The sequence below is a fragment of the Strongylocentrotus purpuratus genome, unplaced genomic scaffold (genome assembly GCF_000002235.5).
Source record: "Strongylocentrotus purpuratus isolate Spur 01 unplaced genomic scaffold, Spur_5.0 spur5_scaffold_12, whole genome shotgun sequence".
In the NCBI taxonomy this organism is placed as follows: domain Eukaryota; kingdom Metazoa; phylum Echinodermata; class Echinoidea; order Camarodonta; family Strongylocentrotidae; genus Strongylocentrotus; species Strongylocentrotus purpuratus.
The window spans coordinates 9,244,885-9,266,290 of NW_022145597.1; the positions used below are offsets into that span (position 1 = coordinate 9,244,885).

Sequence of the window (21,406 nt, forward strand, 5' to 3'; positions counted from 1 at the left end):
CGAGCGGAGAAAGATCTTGTATTAAGCAAAAGCAACAACGGCATATAATTCAATGAGGTGTATATGATTGTAATAAAAACAATTTCATTTTTTTTCTTAAAAGTATTAGTTTGTTTGTTTTATTTCCGAAAATCATCATAAAAAAACAATAACACAATAATCAAAGACTTATAACAATGATAGAATGATAAAACGGTTGGATAGTCCATTTCAGAGCCATTAACCTAATGGCTCTGTTCTTCCATGGAGTCCAACAAGTCGATGGAGCATTTTTAATTTCACCACTTAATGAAATCCAAAACTTACAAAATTACATAACTTTCATGAGCACGTATCCAGTATTTCGTCTCCGTGTATTTCAAAATTTGTTCTGCAATGACCTTTATCGATCTGCTCATGCTCAGACTGCAACCGTGAACTGGCTTATAGGAAGACGTATGTAAGATATTCAGGTATATAGGTAATTATTGGGGTTTGATACGAGAAGATAAAAACACTAATCAGCTATGAGAAACAATACTGTTGTACTGATTATAATGGGAAAAAGGTTTAAGATAACATGATTAAACAAATTAATGCATCCACGAACAAAAATAAAGAATTTAATGAATTTCAAAGATTCTACATTTTCGCATCATCTCCCTCAGATAAACATCTTCATTTTCGGAGCATGCGCAGTGCTCGTACGATCAGCTGATGCGATGACCTGTGTGCTGTTTTCATTTTCTGCCGCATTGTGCACCGGAGCAGCGGAGTGCATCTCTATCGCGAAGTCGGCTGGAGTTTTGGACCGGTACTTGATGCGGACAACAGGTTTTAAAAGGGGCAGCCACGGCCATCACCGCGCCAAAGCTCTGGGAGGAATATTGATCTATTTGTGCTAAGCTAAACACGGTGGAGCCGACTTCGTCTCTTTACCGGTTTATATAATGTTTCATCGAGTAAATCAGGGTATTTCTTACTGCTGGTAGCGAGTAAATTTGATGGCCATGTCAGCACAATCAAAGGTCCTGGAATAGTCATTTATCGAGTTGTTGTTCTTATTCTGAGATCGTAAAGATGGTGAAACGAAAGAAGTCCGGGGAAGATCCCAAAGATTCTGCGAGGCAGATCCCACTGCCTATTCAAATATTCCTGTGGAGACAGACGAGGTGAGTTATTTTGCGACCCAAATTTTCTTAATGTCATCCATGATTTCCGATCTTTTGATTCCCAATATTCTTTTATTCTTGAATGACTTTGATACCGGTATGTGCACATGGGCAGAATGAAAAAGGGCAGCGGCACGCTGGTGGTGGAGACGGTGCAATATGCTGCTGAGCTGAGAAAATAGTGACGCAGGTGAAATATTGTGGATGTTGATGGCAGTGGTGATGATGATGATGATGATGATGATCGTGGTGGTGATGGTGATGATGAGGAAGGGGGGAGGGGAGGGGGGTGTGCACAACTTTTTTGGGGTGGGGTGCGGGGGGGGGGGGGGGGGAGGGGGAGTGAACACTCCTTTTTTCCCAGGAGGGGAGAGGGCCATAAAGCACAGATAAAGCGTATCTTAAAAATTCTAATACACTCCCTGTTTGGCCTGGGGGGGGGGGGGGGGGGTGTGAACACCCAAACCACCCCCTGGATACGCCAATGATGATGATGATGATGATGATGATGGCTATGATGATGACTATGATGATGCTCAATGGACGTGTGGTGATGATTATGATAATGATGTAAAGTGATGATCATATTTGAGGAGGATGACGATGATGATGGACAGTAATGATGATGATGATAATCATGTTGACGATAATGATGAAAAGTGATTATCATATTATATATCACTATAATTATATGTTTGTATTGAAGATTGTATAATTTAGTTTTTATCATGATGTAGAAATTAAATAAATAAACTGAAATGAAAAATTGAGGAGGATGATGATGATGATGATGATGATGATGATGATGATGATGATGATGATGATGATGATGATGGCCATGAAGAAGATGGTGATGATGGTGATGATGATAATGATGATGGTGATAATGATGATGATGGCCATGAAGAAGACGTGGATTACGAGGACTGTTAAATTGAAATGTTGGTTCATTCAATAGTTTGAAAAGACATAGTGATACATAGCATATCTTGCTCCTTTGAGGATAACTAAAATTTGAAAGGAAGTAGAATAGAAAATTGTTAGAGATTAAAAAGTTAAAAAATCATAACTTTCTTATCTTTTGTCTGATGTCATTCAAACTTTCGCCGTTCTGCTTCTCTGGTTTTTCTGCTTTCTATTAGATTTGTGTGCTATTAAGGTTGGATTTCCTTTGAACCTGATTACTGGAAAGAAAATGATCTAGACAATAGTTGACATTTGTCTTGTTTGTAGCTATATTAAATGTACTTATTTGAATACATATATTTTTTGAGGAGTGGTAGTTCATTTTAATTTTCGGGTAATTTAAAATAATCAACCTGCTAGTAGGTGATTAATGAAATGTTTAAAACCGTACTGATATTCACTGGACATCAAACGAGAAAAAAAATAGAGTTAGTGTTAACTCTTTGTCTGCTATGGATTGAAGTCATTAACCTCCATGTATACTATGCTGTACATGTGTAGTAGGTGTGCAAAGCGTCAACTGTGGCCGTCCATTACTGCCTGTTCTGTGATTCAACAGAAGCAGATAAATAGTTCAATCAGAGTTAAATTTCCATGGCATTGATATCATTTTTTTTTTATACTCCCATCCAAAATAGATTCATTATATTGACTCATATTTGTAGTTTCTTGTTTACCATAATAAATGTTTTTCCACTTTCTTTTTTTCCCTTCATAAACAGCCCTTTTATCCGGCCCAAGTTAACAAGAATCTACGAAGCAAGCTGTGTGGTGAGTACAAGAATCGTTTTGTCATGAAAATTGATTTTAAAATGAGTAAAAAGAGGGACAAACAATTTAGTTTCATTGTGATGATGACATTTTCCTATTTTCCTGTTGTGAAATATTTTTGAACCTTCCCTCCAGATTTCTCTTTTTACTGATAAAAACCAAGGAGTGGCCAGGAATATGTTAGACTGAATTATATTACTGTGTAATATGTTTATCGCATCGCAACTCTGTAAGTATTCAATCAGATGTTTTTGAATGTACAAAAGCCAGTGATCAATTGATGTGTTTATAATAGAAGACCTTCAGCCTTACACTCATTTGTTTAGGAGTTTTGGGACAAAAATATGTACTCTTTTATGTGCAGATGTAAATAGAAAATGCAACCAGTATTAATTGTTGATATTGAAATACAGCACATCTGTTGTATTCAAATAACATTTGTCATAAATTATATCTGAATTATACTTGAATTGTGTAAGTGCATATACAGCTTCTTGAAGAAGATGTGTAATTAAGCATTCTTCCAGTGTAATTGATTTAATATGGGCTGTTTCTGTTTTTTCTGTTTTTTAAAATGATTTTGGTATAACATGCAAATTCCTTTGCAATTTGAAACATTTTATCTGATTCTTTGTAGATTTTGTGTTTTGTACTTAGCCCAATTTGCTATCTTCATATCTACTTTAGCAAGCAGTGTATAGACATCTACATGTGTATGTACATGTTCCTATTTAATTGTAGCTCTATTTACCCGTTGAAACTATTGTAAGAAATAGGAAAAAATAGAAGCTATAAGGTTTGATGGGGTCCTTTAAAGGAACAATTGTCATTATTAAACCTACTTTAACATTTTCCATGTTCTGGGTAGCAGATCTCAACCATTCCATGGTCACATGTACTGTTGTTTCAGACTACCAAGTGCTAGATCTTTTTTCCCAAAACTGAAAGCGGTATTTACTTTTATTGTATGTGCTGTGGATTTAGTCACAGAACACAACATTAAAATAGAACTGTTGATTTAGTTTGATTTAAAGATTTTATTCAATGAATACCATCTATTGTCTATTTGGCCAAATGGAAGATTGCAAAGGTAACAATTTACAATAATGTGATACTCCTAGTAATACTCAACTCATAATTTCATGTGTATGAAAATGATACTGATGAGTAAATGTTTTGAAAAGTAATTCAGGTTATATGATATAGAAAAAACTAAAATGCTAAATTATCATTTATATTGGATGAGGGGTGTGAGGGTTTTCAAAGTAGTACTTAGATCTAAGAATTTTAACATGCTGGAGTCAATATTTCTAGTTTAGATTTTTTGGATTTTTCTCCATTAAAACACTGTCACTCCTCAGCCCCTTTAAATGGTTATTTAACAGTTTGGGTTTTTAGAATGTAAGACCAGAAATACATCGCATGTTTGGAACCAGAAAGGCAGTAACCCTCATATCTTTTAACACAGAGTGAACCGCTTCTGGCTCTAAACATCACACAGTAACCTTCATAAAGTACCATCAATATTATTAGTGCGTGACCATGTGTTTAAAAGTTGACGAGCCTGCAATGCATGGGCATGGCAATATCATTTTAGCTGTCAATCAGCATCATCCTACATGAATTGAATTGTCAGGTTGTAACGCTGAAGGTCAGGCTTTGGAAAACCATTCAACATTCATAGCATCGCAGGCCTTTAGTACTCATAATTAACCAGTGATTAATATCAGTAGTATCTCATCCAAACATTCATTATAAGCCTTCTAGCCCTGTGATTAATATTAATATCATCTGAACATTAGATAGTATAAACTTCCATTAGTGCTCATAATTAATCAGGGATAAGTATTATTACTATATCATCTCAACATGCATACAAGCCTGATAGCCAGTGAATAATGTTAGTATCATCTGAATGTTCGATATCATATTATGAGCCTTTAGTGCTTATTACTATTCAGGGATAAGTATTAATACTTTATCATCTAACCTTTTGAAGCATTACAAGCTTTTAGTGCTCATATGCAATTTTAACATGGGATTAAAGGGATCATCTCAACATCCATACAATTGCAAGCCGCTAGTGCTCATAATATTAGCCTGTGATTACTATATATCATCTTAGCATTCATACCATTACTTGTTGTAAGTCTAGTTCTCATAACTAAGTAGTGATTAGGTCTACATGATCTCAATATTATAGCATTCCAAACATGTTGTGCTCATAATGAGAATCCATGACATTTGCTCCGGCGACAATTGCTCCGCTGTAAATTTCATACACTAATCGAATGGCTAACTTCAACCCTGGATTCAACACTATACCCTACCCTAAACCTAACCCTAAACCTAACATAAAACCCTATTGAAACCCTAACCCTAACCCTACATCTTAGACGAAATAAAGCCCGGAGCAATTGTCGCAGGAGCAAATGTCGTGTCACCCATAATGAACCAGGGATTTTAAGGGATCAACTCAACATCCATACCATAACAAACTGCTAGTGCTCATGGTATTAAACAGTGATTACTATATCATGTGAGCATTCATACCATTACTTGTAAACATAGTTCTTATAATCAACTAGGGAATAGGGATTGGAACAATATGAACTCAATATTTATAACATTACAAGACTTTAGTGCTCATAAATAACCAGGGATATAAGGGATCATCTCAACATTCATACCATAACAAACTGCCAGTGCTCATGGTATTAAACAGTGATTACTATATCATGTGAGCATTCATAATATTACTGGTAGGCCTAGTGCTCATAATCAACTAGTGATAAGAATGATATAAACTCAATATTCATAGCATTACAAGACTTTAGTGCTCATTAATAACCAGGGTTTTAAGGGATCATCTCAACATTCATACCATAACAAACTGCCAGTGCTCATGGTATTAAACAGTGATTACTATATCATGTGAGCATTCATAATATTACTGGTAGGCCTAGTGCTCATAATCAACTAGTGATAAGAATGATATAAACTCAATATTCATAGCATTACAAACATTTGTGCTCATAATTTAACAGAGATGAAAGGGATCATCTCAACATCCATACTATTATAAGCTGTGAGGGCTCGTAATATTAACCAATGATTACTTTATATCATCTGAACATTCATACCATTACTTGTAAGTCTAGTGTTTATAATGAACTAGTTATTAGAACGACATGATCCCAATATTCATAGCTTTACAATATTTGTGCTCATAAATAACCAGGCATTAAAGAGATCATCTCAACATCCATACCATAAGAACTCATCTGAACATTCATACCATTACTTGTAAGCCTAGTGCTCATAATTAACTAGTGATTAGTTCTACATCATCTAAATATTCATAGCGCTACATACATTTAGTGCTCATAAATAACATTGGATTAAAGGCCAATCCAACTTTTTTCGGTAATAATTTTCGTTGTATGAAATGGATGAAATGAGAGGAACAGAACAGAACACTAATTCTATGCAAATCTCAAATTAGCAATTTGGTCAGTGGATTGTGATGTAGTCACAGAAAAGTCTCTTGCTCGTTTACAAGAATATCATTAATTTCTGTTTTTCGCCTGATTGACTTCTTCCTTGGTGCATTACATTACAGATTATTGAAGGTTCTCAAAAAACAAAAGATATTCTTTAATCGTTTTGAGAAATTGACATTTTAGTAATTTTGAAACAAATAAAAAAGTTGTCCGGCACTACATCAGATTGAAATTACAGATTCAGCCAATTTGAAGTCCCCATATATTATGTATAGTGATTACACTAAGTTTCACAATTTCATATAATTTTCGTAACTTTATCCAAATTCATTCAAACTCGGTCCAAATTCAATCAAACTTTCACCAGTCTGATTTTCCTACTTTCTTATAGTGCAGTCTTCTATTAAGGTGGATTTTCCTTTAAAGGGATCCGGTAACTTTGTCTTAGATCCTTTAAAAAAATCCTTGATTTAGCTTATGCTGCAATGATAATTATAAACCTTGAATAAAACTTGGTCAGTCAGGAACCCCGTGATATTTATGATTGAAAATCGAAATTTTGTGTTTTCATAACACTACAGTCTATTGGGGAAAACGAGTATGGTAAAACCGGTCACTCAAAGGTTCTTACTTTTTGAGACACTTCTTGATGATTTTGAAGCGCAATTTTTTTAGGGCCTCAATATAACACTATATACCACAGACACTGATAACACGTAGGGCCGTGCATCTCAGATTTAACATTGTTAAACGATCCCTTTAATATTGATACTATATCAATTCAACATTCATGAAATTACAACAATGTTAATCTAATGATTAACTTGCGATAATTACTAATAATAAATGTATAGTTAAAATTCATATTATTACAAGCCAGGGATCAGTGTTAGCACCATATCATCATGCTTAGGCCTTTGTCCAGAAAGGCAATAACAGGTTGTAAAAGTCATATGATTTGCAGTCTTCTTTTGAAGATTATAATAGAACCATTTTAAATTCTAAATCTGAAAACTATTAACTTAAGTCTTTGTTGCTTGAATAATACTTCTCTGATCTTGTGTTTTTTTATCAACATATTTTTATAAATAACATATTGCATTAAAGAATATTTCACCGATATTTTTTAACACATAATAAAGATGATGTTATTGTTGCATGAAGGAAACTTATCAGATATATATTTTATTATAAGCTGTCATAGTTGATATGTTGCATTGAAGAATACTTCTCATATATATGTTTTATGACAACATGTATTGTATTGTATTTATTAAACTTCATTGATATGATATTCTGTTTATAAACATATAATCAATTTACAATGTAATGTAACATATCAATATTCTGTAAACATATACCGTATAAATCAATTTACAATGCAGTGTTTATAGCAAAACAGAAGGAAAATTATATCCAGCAGAAACACTCTTTTTTTCTTTTAGTAATAACATGACATAATGCATATAGTAATATAATGTACCATAATTAACACCCAAAGATTTAGATATATGAAACATAATACAGCACTTTTCTAAATAAATTATAACTCATGCAATACAAAGTAGGTAAATGAGGTACATGAAACGCCTAAAACAAATGACGTAATAACTGCGACCTACTGCAAAATTAAACCAAAAGCATAAGATTGTACATTTCTACTTTGTTATAAAATAGTATCTATAAATTACCCCTCGTTGCAATTATGTTTTTGATGATAATATGTTGCTATGAAGAATACTTCTCACATATGTTTTATATCAGCATGTAATATATGTATGTATGTTTCATTGAAGAATACTTCTCAGGTGTGTTTTATATCGACATAGATGATAATCATCTACATGTGTACATGTATATTAGAGCACAGAACATAGAGTTAACAACAGATATTATTTTGCATCAAAGAATACTACTCAGATATATGTTTCGAATCAACATATTATAGATGATGATATGTTGCACTGGGGAATACCGAGCGTTGTATGTATATATATATATATATATATATATGAAGGGTTATATGCACATTATGCGGAGAAAGCCACACGTTCATGGCATTTCAATCACCCTTGCAGCAGGGTGCATATAACGTCTACCTCTTACCGGTTGGAATATTTAATGAGTCTTGTTAAGGATGCTAGCCAAACTCACCTCATGTGATGATTTATAGTTCTTGAGAAAATTTTGTGTAAGCGGTGTAGAGCTCAGGTGATGTAATGTGTGTGTGTGTGTTTGTGTATCTCTCTCTCTCTCTTTCTCTCTCTTTCTTTCTCTCTCCATTTGCTTGTCTATGGGTTCTCATATGCCCACTCTCTCTTCTTCTATTCTCTTCCCCAATTTGTATGATTGATTTTGTCTTCCTTGATGTTTTTCTTCTGTTCTCATTTTGTCTCTCTCTCTCTCTCTCTCTCTCCCTCTCCCTCTCTCTCTCTCTATCTCTCTCTCTCTCTATCTATCTCTCTCCCTCTCTCTTTCTCTCTCTCCATTACTTTCCTATTGAGTTCTCATTTTCTTTCTCTTTCCTTCATTTTGCTCTCCTCTTCTGTATGATTACTTTTGTCCTGATTTCTTCCTCTCTCTCCTCTCTCTGTCTCTTCTGTCTGTGTCTGTGTCTCCCTTCCTATCTCCTCTCTCATATTGTGTCTCCCTCCGTCTCTCTCTCTCTCTTGCTCTCTCTCTCTCTCTCTCTCTCTCTCCTTTAATCATGTTTTAGTCTCTTTCTACTGCTTTTGTCCTATGCCATGTGTGTTTTTCTCCCATTCCCACCCTTCCCTCTTGACTTACTCCTCTGTTCTGTTTTTTTTTATATTTTCAAATGACTTTGATCTCTGCTTTCTTTATCTCGTCTATTCAGTTGTATACACAAAAGTTGTATGATTACAAAAAAATGGAAATATTATGTGTCAAATCAACTTGTACTGAATTAAAATTCATGAAAGATATGGACCTCTGCTTTATGCCTGCATAACTATTGAGGCAGATAATTCAATTCATAAATTCAAATGTTATGTTATATTGTTCAAGGTTAAAGGTAAATGCCGACATTTTCAACAAATTCCAAGAAATGTTGACTCTAATTAGTTCTGACTGTTATTTGTTGGTACCAATGATAAAAACCAAGTGCTGCTGATTCACAAGTAAAGCCCAACGCACACTATACAATCTGACTACGATCTGTTTTGTGAGAATCAGCAATAGCAATTAACATGAACAGTCAAACTTTTAAAATCTTAATAATCAATGATCTGTATACTAGTTGTTTGCCTAATAAAATCCAAATTTCAAGGGATTTCAAGCTTTGGAGAAGGAAAGCTAAAATGGAACAGAAATATAGTGACGTAAGACAATTAATGCGAGTGTATACACTTTGAAGCTGATTTAATTGGCTTTAATTCTGACTAGAAGACTTAAATGCACTAAAATTCCAGTTGGTAGTATTGTTATCATCATACAGAATCTAAATTGGGAAGATGATGTTTGTTTGGATTTCCAAATGTAATATAATCACTGTTTATGGAAATCAGGTCGCAGAAGTATTTTTTAGTGTGCGCTGGGCATTAGATCTCTTCTGAACTTACAATTATAAGGTTCCGTTTAAAGTGCTACATGAAAAATAGGTTCAGTGTGAAGTGCTATATATATATATATATATATACAAATGAACAATAAATCTTATTTGACATTTCTACAGAATAGTTTATATAAAAGAAAAAAAACAAGACTGACCATTTACATAAGAAATTGTGGACAGTTGACTGTCATTAGATCTTAAAGCGGGACTGCACTACTTGTAGCTACTTGCACCCTCTACATATCAAACAATGCCTAAGCGGTACCCGTTGGTCCCCCATGATTCCCTTTTTCTTTTGTTAATTATGATGAAATAACCACCTGTCAGTGACCACACAGGGAGGTCTAATCACTCCTGGCAAAACTAGTGCAAATAGGCTTTAACTAGAATGAGAGTACGCCTGTTTTATATATAATTTTTTTCTTTTGTGTAAAACATGGACACCTGTTTTGTTTGGTAATGTAGTTTCTTTTGTCTTTCTTTTCAGTCCTTTGAGCGTGTTCTGGTGGAGAACAAAGTGCATGGCCTTTCACCAAGTCTCTCTGATGCCATCGCTAGTATCTCAAGATGGCAGCTCATACAGGCTTCCCTTCCTCATCTCATGCACTGCTGCGCTGCTCTACTCACCAACCGAGCCAAGCTAGGGCATGCAGACAAGCTAGGAGTGGGAGAAACCAAGCTCCTGTACACCTTGCACTGGATTCTTCTTGACGCTCCAGATGAGTGTGCACAGGCAACCGCTGCAGCTGAGGATAACCAGTGTGACGCCAAAAACGATGTAGCTCTTGAGCACCCTCTCACCACACTTCAGCTGTTTGTGTATCTCTTTGCGCCGCTGGTCTACAGCATCAAGGAATCAGACTTGACTTTCAGGTTGGAGACTGGTCTGAAACTCTGGCGTGCCTTGTGGGATCACAAACAACCTGATATACAGAGCATGTCGGGTTTGGTGAAGCCAAGACGCATCATTAGGGTAGGAAGAAGGCATAATCCTAAGAAAGTGAGTCCTGTTATGAACAAAGTGGCACCAAAAATAGAGAATAAGATAGATGAGGTTGAGGAAAAGAAGGAGGAAGTCATTGAGGAAGTTAAAGAAGAGAAGAAGGATGAGGAGAAGGAACCTGTGGAGGAGAAAAAGGAGGAAAAGCAGGAGGAGAGGCAACGTCGGATTGTTCCCCTGGCAGACATTTCAGAGGTGAGCCGACTAAGTACTCCTGCTGATGTGCCTTCTGTTAGCTTGGAGATATTCTGTGAGATGTGTAATACTCCTGTCACTGGGAATCAGGCTTGTAGCTGTGGGAATCTCAAGGTATCCTCAGGATTCAATTATGCCCAACTACAAGATGGTCTTCGTGCCATGCAAAACAGAAAGGACTCAGATCCCAAAGTTGCAATGAAGATTGCTCCCTTGTGCACTCCTGTAGATTTTACCCCACCTCCTTCAAGGAAGTCACGTCCACAGTCTCTTGAATTGTCAGGCAGTAACAGCAGCAGCAAAATTGAGGATGAAACTTACGATGACCCTTCAAAAGGAGTGTTTCCTTCCCCTCCTTCTCCCCCACCTGAAATGTTGAAACGTCGTTTTCCACAGAGACTAAATGATGTATGCTCTGCAACGCTCTTTGACGTTGCTGTTCTCCGATGTCTCTTCAGCCCTCACTGGTCAGAAGATGGTATCCACTGGGCTCTCACCTACATCCTGACACGGTTACGGCAGATAGCTGATGAAACCATAGCTGCAGAAAGGGTGCGACAGAGGAGCAATTCCTCTCCGATACCACAAATCACTGTGTCGCTCTTCAACCCCGCTCCAGGTCCTCCGCCCAAGAAATTCTCAGTACCAGCTGCATACATGGGATCATCCCAAGGATACAGGGCTTCTGAAGTACGTCCAAGAGAAACTCAGACCTTCACAGGTTCACCAAAGAAGATCAAGTTGGAGGACCAGTGCCCATCTGCCCTTCCTCCCCAAAGGAGAAACATTCTTGAGCGAAAGAGTTCCCTGGAAAGGAAAAATAGCGGTGAAAGAAAGAATCCCCATGACATGATCCGTGCTGGAAAGTACAGAAAGGTCGCGCGGCCCTCTAAAGCAGGCTGCACTCTTGTGCCCAAATTAATCCAAGAAGAAAATGAAGAAACAAAGGTGGACAATCCCAGCAATCTGGAGGAGACCACAGGCGATACCAAACCTCTCATTCCATCCCCTGAAGAAGTAGTGAAGAATTCAAGCTTTACCATTCCCAGAAGAGAACCCCTTGAGTTCAAGATTAAAGTCATCCACCTGAAGACTCTTCCATCACTGTTGAAGGTGGGAGAGCATAATCAGGACAATTCTCCAAACTGCAATTCAAATGAAAATGAAATGACCGATTCCTTGGTAAAGCCTCTACAAACTAACATTGCATTCACAGCTTCTGCTGCAACTCTGGACATTACCAAACCCCTAGTACTTACTGCAAAGCAAACTTCAGGAAACTCTCCTACCATGCTGACAGCCAGTTATGATAGACAACGAACTTCGGTCTTGCCACCACCATCCTCATCCCCAGGAATCAACTCTCTACCAAAGCCTACCCTGAAAGCTCCTGTCTTGGTGTCGAATCCGAGGTCCAAGGCGTCAGCTCTGCCTCGCTCTCCTTCTCCAAGGTTTGTAACAACAGTCACACCTGGCTCACCATCCTCGTCTCCTTTACCACCAACCCCTGCTGGACATGGATCTGCCCCTGCAGTTCATGCCAAGAGGATGATTAAAGAAGCAGGTGGCATTCAAGACCGGAAACCCATGCAGCTACACGGACCAAATGCACAAATCTTGCAAGTTCCAGACTGGAACAACGCCGACCTAGAACCACAAATGGCCACCATCATAGAACCTCCAAAGAGATTATCAAATGGAACAATGATTCAGTCAGACTGTGAAACCAAAACCCTACCAAAGTTGGCGATTCCTCCTCTTCCGTTATCACCAAGTGCGAAGCCACCTGCTCTACCATTGACAGGGCCCCCTCCAATCACTCCTCCTCCGTTTTCCTCCCCTCCAAAGCTCTCTCCGCCAAAGAGGGAGCAACCAAAGCTAGTCAAAGCAATGGTTGTTCAGGATGAACTGGAGGATTTGAGCGACTGGGAGATGCCAACAATGCACAACAATAACAATCCTCACTCCAACCCTGATTACCCACCGCCCTCGGACGATGATCATGACATGGAGGAACCAACAGAGACCTGTGCCTTGCTTGTGCCCCCAACAAGGGACACCATTAAGAATCCATTCAAGCCTGCAGAAAACTGCTCAGCATCTGGAAGCGATTGTCCAGGGAGCCAGAAGACCACTCTGAACATCCCTGCATCCACGCTGCCCCGGAGCGCATCAGATACCTTTGTGAACTACACCACGCAAGAAGAGCAGGAAGTTGCTGAGGCACCTGGTTCCACATACTATATCCAGGTAAGGACACATACTTTGTCATTTATCCTCATATCAGTAAAAACCATACACTTTGAGAATACATGTACTATGCCAAAGATAATGTAATTAGTTACAGCAAATTGCACAACTATGCTTTGTTTTCTCTGTATTTATATATTGTTATGTTTGTTCAAGGTTTTTCCTCCTCATCTGTATCATAACTTTTTTTTTTTTTTTTTTTTACTCTTTCCTCTTAATAAGCTTTCTCCTCATCATGCAGTGTTATTTGTTGTCTGTATTGTTATTTTGGTAAATGTGTTTATTTAATGAGTGGAATAAATTTTAACCTAAACTTGAACAACTATAAATACTCAAGGGGCTTATTTCAAGCATATTGTAGTAATAGGGCTCTGATTTCCATATCCACTGATATTTATTTTCAAATTTCAAATTTTTCTTGTTTTTAATCTTCTTTTCTCGAAAATTCAACATGCCACAATAAATTATCCACCTTCACTCAAAACTAGTTGATTTTCAGGCTGAATTTTCATTTGATAGGAAAACAAAGAGATCATTAGAAAAAGGAAACTCATGTAGCTTTACTAAATTTCTTCCAGGAAAATGGGCACTTGAATTTCTCTGTGATAGTGAAGGCCCTGCACACAATCGTCACCAAGGAGACCAGCGCTCGTGTGTGTGATGTTGCGCTCAACATCATCGACACCCTCCTCGAGTTCAGCGTCATCAAGAAAGGTGAAAGGCCAAGTCCTCAGCAGCCCAAGATACCCGTGATCAAGGTAGAAGGCGAGAAGGTATAGCAACAGAGGATTCACACGCATTCTGTCCAATGCATGACCCAAGTTGGACTCAGAAATCACTCAAACGATGGATGAGAGGACTTTCGTTTTCTTCTCCTTTTGTTTATATAGTCTCCCACCTTGCCCCAAGAAGATCCCCGGATCTGCAATATCATGTACCGTGCTACAACTAGTGCTTCCCCCTTCACGTGCAAAAACGTAGTCTCGCTTTAGCTCTTTTACGTAGTTCTGCACAGTTTGTTTAGTAGACTTTTGATTGTCCAAACGATGAAAACCTCTCGATCAGGTAACGTTCTCAAATTGTCCTAGATATTGTAATGGTTCTTTTCCTTGTTGACCCCTTTAAAATGTGGTTTGTGTGGGAACCTTTCCTAAATTTACTTTCTTTTTAATGGTTTTATGAAGTTATTTTCAACAAAGTACCCACCCTTTTATGTCCCCTGTGTGTCCAAAGCTATGCCACCTAATGGCACCCTGTTTTTCTGCTCTCTTTTTATGAACCTTACCCATAATCTATGTGGTTAAAATGGTGCCTAAATGAAGGGAGGGAAAGGAAATGTATTCCGAGTTGAATACCTATGGGGCTATTTATTCAGCAGTAGGGTAATATTAAAGGGGAATATATCTGAAACGTGAAATTGTTAGTGTTTTTAGTTTTGATGATAACTATCTTAACCCTACTTCAAATAGACAAATACATTTTTTACTAATTGACAATCAAACCTAAGCGATTCAAATAAATGGAAAGTGGAGAGAAGGAAATTTAAGGATTGTTTAATTGGGAGCACCGGCATTTATTACGAGAATGCTGCATTATTCTGAATGGACATCCCTATTTTTATTATATAACCATGTTGAAAGTTACTCTTATATTCTCAGAATGCGAATGATTGCAACTAAATGAATGCGTCTCTTGTTCCAGTTACTAGAAATCTACCATCTATTGGAGTCGACTGAAATTTCAAGATGGCACACGTAGCCATCTGGTGCATTTTCGATTTGCCTCTTGCAAACTGGTTCGACCATTTCGATTATTCACCTATTCTTGTAATATATTGCATGTAAGTTGTCATGCTTTATTTAGCTTGGTGTAGGCATAACAAAATGCGTGAGGATTGTTCTGTTTGACCTGTAGATGTCTTCTATCACTTTTTTTTGAGCGAAACATCAAAGCCTCACCCAGAAACAGCGCTATGAACTATCTAAAAGATGCTGAAACTAAATAAAACATTTTACATGTTTAACGGATTGGCAGGTTGAGGTGACATGTACGTGTAACTCTTTGCCTGTCGTGGTAGACAAATGGAACAAGCATTGAAGTGCCACAGTTGACTTTTATCACACTTATGATGTGTATGAAATGTAACGTCCAAAAGCATATAAAGAGTTAAAACAGAGATTGCTGTGCACAAAAATGTCCCAATGCATACACAGATTTGAAAGTCGTAAATTTTGGGAAGCCTTTTTATTCACAAGTTCCAGATAAAGTAACTCTGAATCACAAAACTGCTTGACATTTCAGCTATTGTTATCATGGCAGTTTAACTCTGTGATTACAAGGGGTAAAAATGAAAAGTGGAACTCACCAGAAAGTGGTATAAGACATCGTGATGTACATGTAATGTTACGTATTTCAGAAACTGTACCGAAAACTGAATGTTGTTCATGTTCTATGACATTTTAATTTCTTCTACAACAAGTGTTCTACTTTTGTACATGTGCACATGTCATCGTGTCCATATAGGCGGAAGGGTGTGAAAAGATGCACAGGCAATGGATATATCACCAGTTCTGACCATTTTTTTTACTTTATACCAACACGATTCTATACAGTGTATATAATCATCCAAAAGAATAACTCTATATTACTTCATTAACTCTTATCCTGCCATAATGAATACAGCCCAGTGCCGCAGGGCTAATCCCCATTGTGCTAAGCCACAAATCCCCCCTGTGCCAAGTTTATTTGAGATAATCTTATAATCTGATGGTGCGATTAAAAGCATGTGCAAAGCACTCAGCACAGTACAATGAGCATAAACAATAACTGCTATTACGAATGCGAGCATGCCTGCATAAAGCAGCTAAGCTGTGGCTCGCTCGCGTGAATTAAGCAGCCAATCGATAGCGCGCTCGCGTGTACAAAGCAATATAATGGTAGCGTGCATGCGGCCTTTTGCCAGGATATGAGTCAATGAAAAATAGAAAAATTAAAAAAATCATTAAAAAAAATTAATTCACACTCTTTTGCTTGGTACACAATGATATATGTTGGTTATGTAGGCATATGTTATATACTTCCCTGTACGTCCATGTCCTGTGTTTACCTGCACCGGTGATCCAATTTATAGTGTTGTAGAATGGTGCCTTGTTTAATATTCGACTAGTTCTGCACTTAATGCTTCACCTTTATCTCGTAGACTCGCTCCCCCTTTTCACCATGAGAATGTGTTATATACGACTGTGTGAAAAGTGGACAGATTTTGCTCCATTCTCTAGGAGGTGAGAGGAGACATACATACATTCCTTAATTCTGAGATCAGGTAACCGGTCTTCCCATTGAAGTGAATGCATGGTTACAAAGGTTGGTTATACAGAGCTCACTACAGTACTTTTTCTCTTCACAAAATAATATGTCCTAACTTTAATCCTCCATCCTCAAATATCCTAATTTTTTCTGGTGGTAGCTTTCCAGTTGCCACAATCCTTTATGAAGTAACATATCCTTTTGTTTAACCCCTTTCTATCTCAAATCAGCTTTCCTTATGTCTGGGGTAGATGTCCAGTTGTCATAGTTGCGTTTCAAAACCATATTCCAGCCCAGTCGCCTCAATAGCTTGTTTTCTTTCATGGGGACAACTATAGATTTACATCATACCTAACACGAGCCCAAACGCTTACCCTAACCCTAAACTGAACCTAAAATGCAATTGCAACCCTATTTTAATAATACCGGTATATGTATAAATACAACTTCAACAAATATAGCTCAGAGCAAATATAGATGGAGCACTTCTTTGGTCATCCACTGCTTCTATACAGGGGATATAACACTATACAATGGTTTTGCTAGTGGGAATGGGGATGGGATGCTAAATCAATTGCTCAGTATGCCACAGAGCATCCTGACATGTGCATGGACATGTACCTATGACCGCAAACTGATCGGACATACATGACAACATGTGGCACTGTAGATATACATCTGTCTGCATGCCACACAACTTTGAAACTCCTCCATTATCTTAAGAAATAACCATTGCTAGCTGGAATTTCCTTACAAAGGGTCTTTTGGGGAGAGGGTAGATAATTGACGAAGATATCTTGTAATCCAAGGAAAGGGGGTTAGTAGTTAGGAAGGGGTGGGTCTTTATTTTTGGGAGAGGGCAGTTAATTGACTGGTTTCTCATCTTAGATTTACCTTTTCTCCTAAATTTTTTCCTCATGAAAATAGTGAAAACTTTGGCAATTTTCCATTTCCCTTGAAAAACCATTTTACATTAGTAAACCCAATCCTGTTTTGAATCCTTTGGGATGAAAAAATCTGCTAGTCAACGGCTTATAACAACTAAGATAGTTATATGATTCCTACGAAGGATTACATTTTCACAATAGCACTATGCAAGGATTATCATGCATGCTTACTGATTTCACGTTCTCCTTGTGAATGCTCACCCATCTAATGAAAGTTCTAAGTTTGATCTTCCATCCTTGAATCCCCCTCCTTCCAAAAGATAAGACAGAGATGTGCTGTTCAGAAACCAATAGATGAAGTTCCAATCTTGATCTTCCACCCTCGAAGCTCCCTCCCTCCTCCTACCTAGCTACCACAGGTCAAGACAAAAATGTGCTGTTTAGAAACATAGGTGATCAAAGTTCAAATGTTGATTTTCCATCCTTGAATCTTCCTCCATCCTACCAAAGGTTAAGACAGGTGTAAAGGACGGAGATGCTGAAGCAGCCGCCAAGGGAATGGAAGACATGACAGTCCACAACCTAGTCATGCAGACCCTCATCCAGGTCTTCAGGGCATTTGGATGTCAGAATGGATGTGGGGAAGGGGTCAGAGGTCAACAAGGTAAGACATCACCCATAGTTCGTAGTTCAAAGTTTAAAGTTCAATGTTTAATGTCAAATTGATGTGATAACATAAAGAGAAGAAACAAACTTTATACAAGACATATGTTAGCCCTGTTGTTTGGAAGGGGTGAGAGGGTAACAAGGTAAGACATCACCCAAAGTTCAAAGTTCAAAGTTCAGTGTTCAATGTCAAATTGATGTGTTAGCATGACAAGAAGAAACAAACTTTATACAAGGCGAATGTTAGCACTGTTGTGGGAAGGGGTCAGAGGTCAACAAGGAACATGTGAGACTTTCATAGTTCAAAGTTCAATGTTTCAATGTCAAATTGATGTGTTAGCATGAAGAGAAGACACAAACTTAATACTTCTTAATAATACTTTTTTGTGGGGAAGGTATCAAAGGTTAACAATGTCGTCATGGATGTAGTAAGGGTACGTCAGAGGTCAACAAGGTAAAACATCACCCATAGTTCAAAGTTTAATGTTCTAATGTCAAATTGATGTGTTGACATAAAGAGAAGAAATAACCCAATACAACTTTACAAGACAGATGTCAGCCCTATTGTGGGAAGGGGTCAGAGGTCAACAAGGAACATGTGAGACATTCATAGTTTAAAGTTCAATGTTTCAATGTCAAATTGATGTGTTAGCATGAAGAGAAACAAACCAAATATGAGACAGATGTCATCATCAATATACTTAGTGGTCAGAGGTCAACAGCTCAAAGATCAAAGTTCAAATTCGTGTACATGTATTAACATAAAAAGGAAAAACCTAATGGGGGAAGTACACTGAGGGGAGGGAGGGGAGAAAGAGAGAGAAAGGAGAGAGAGAGAGAGAGAGAGAGAGAGAGACAGACACACAGAGAGGTAGAGTGAGTGAGAGAAAGAGAGAGAGATCAGATAGATAGACAGAGAGGAAGAAAGGGAGTGGAGGAGAATGGTGGAAGAGAGAGGAGAGGAAAAAGAGAGAAGAGCGAAATATAAAAGGGGACAGAAAGAGATTGAGGTGATGTTAACAGTAAAGATAAGGGAGAGAGTGTCAAAGGTCAACATGTTGACAAGGGGTGGTATTCTGAACATTGTTGTAAGTTTTGTGTTATCTTTTGTTGTATCTTCCAGAGATAACACAGCGCTAATATTGTTGTAAGTTGGTATTCTGAACATCATTTTATCCCTGTGTTATCTCTTGTAGGACCGCCTCTATCTTAATCTTTGACCACTGTTGACACGCCCATTTGTATGGACCCTACCAATCAAAATCTGTTTTATATAAGCATGATAAGTGGGTTAACCAATAGGAATACTTTATGCCATATCTGAAGTTGCGCCTAGCGCATACTAATATTGGGCGTAATTAGTTATTTGAGCGCTTATTACGCGCGTCATCATTATGCGCTGTGGCACGTGGATCATGAAGACAAATCACGTTTTCACTCAATTCGTTAAGATGTGAGCATTAAAATTGTCATATCCTAGCATGTAATATCTTAGAAACTTCTCATCTGTGATGTTTCCGGTCAACACACAATCTTCTTCTTACTCGTCTATTGGCACGTAGTTGGTTTTGGGAAAGAGAGATTGCCGCTATTATATCACCACGAAAGATACAACAACCCCCTACCTGTTGTAAATATTGTTGTAAATACCATGCAAGATAAGATAAGATAAAAGATACAACAACTTTCAGAATACCAATTATCTCGACATATTATCTCTCGTGCGCATATGCAAATGAGGATAAAATGCCATTGTATTAATAATACGCACAATTACAAGCGCATCAAAGTATGAGCGCAGGCGCGGCCAAAGAGATAAGAGAAAAGATACAACAAAAGATAACACAAAAGATACAACAGTGTTCAGAATACCAACTTTATCTTATCTTCAAAGATACAACAATATTAGAGATAACACAGGGTTCAGAATACCGCCCAAGGAATATAAGGTAAACATTGATTGTTTGCAAACATGTATATATATATATATATAGAAAACATTAAGTTTTAAACATATAATAGAGAGAGAGAGAAAGAGAAAGAGAAAGAGAGAGAGAAAGAGAGAGAGAAGAGAGAAATAGAAAGTCGGAGAGAAAGAGATGGAGGGGATTTACAAATGTTGACAATAAAGATAGGGGAGAGAGAGTGGCCAAAGTCAACATGTAGATTGGGAATAGATAGAAATATTTATTGTTTGCATACTTGTATTTATGTAGAAAACATTAAGTTGTAAACATATAATAGAGAGAGAGAGAGAGAGGAGAGAAGTACAAAGTGGGAGAGAAAGAGATGGAGGGGATTTAGAAAATGTTGACGATATAGATAAGGGAGAGAGAGAGTGGCATAAGTCCACATGTAGACAGGGAATAGAAGGTAAAAAGTATTTGTTTGCATACTTGTATATATAGAAAACATTAAGTTTTAAACATATAAGAGAAAGAGAGAGAGAGAGAGAGAGAGAGAGAGAAATACAAAGTGGGAGAGAAGAGATGGAGGGGAATTACAAATGTTGACAATAAAGATAGAGAGAGAGAGAGTGTGATAAAAGTCTACATGTAGACAGGGAATAACTGGGAATATCTATTGTTTAAATACTCGTAAATATACAAAAACATTAAATTCCAAAACATATGATTACAGATTTTTCCAGCTGTTCCCATACCGATATTTGTTCCCTCCATTACCATGGCTATTGCTGGAATCCCCAATCGTTACCAGTTGTGTACATCGATATAATTGATTTGTGCACGCAAAGCTTAGTGGAGCGGGATGCGGTTCTCATTGTGCGTTTCCGTTGCGCACCAGCGGTACCGTCACAGATTCATTAACCCAAGGCCATGCGTAAGTGCGATTAAAGCACAATGATGATTAGATGATTTATCAAGAGCTGTTTCATTTATGAGGTATTGTGGTTAAGTGAAACTAATTGATATTTACAATCAAAATCCTGTTTGATTTGTGCGACTGATAGGGCAATATTGATATTCTCGATTGCACGCATCCTGCATTCATAAGGTCTGCTAATCTGGCATCCCTTTTTAATCCATTCATGTTTAAAGATCAATGCATGTAGTTTTGTTGTTGGTTTTTTACAAGAAATTGATAAAAACATTGTTTTTCCAGCAATTTATTTTTTT

At 37.4% G+C, this 21,406-nt stretch overlaps 1 protein-coding gene across 1 annotated transcript in view; it reads left to right on the forward strand.

Annotated features, from left to right (window-relative positions):
- The first annotated feature begins 616 nt into the window (after positions 1–616).
- Positions 617–21,406, forward strand: part of LOC105443983 (protein unc-80 homolog) — a 38,042-nt gene continuing 17,252 nt past the window's right edge. The window contains exons 1-5 of the mRNA XM_030982590.1: positions 617–1,151; positions 2,840–2,888; positions 10,453–13,410; positions 13,989–14,168; positions 18,114–18,267. Coding sequence (XP_030838450.1) covers positions 1,060–1,151; positions 2,840–2,888; positions 10,453–13,410; positions 13,989–14,168; positions 18,114–18,267 — 3,433 coding nt within the window. The 5' untranslated portion in view covers positions 617–1,059. The remainder of the gene's footprint in view (positions 1,152–2,839; positions 2,889–10,452; positions 13,411–13,988; positions 14,169–18,113; positions 18,268–21,406) is intronic.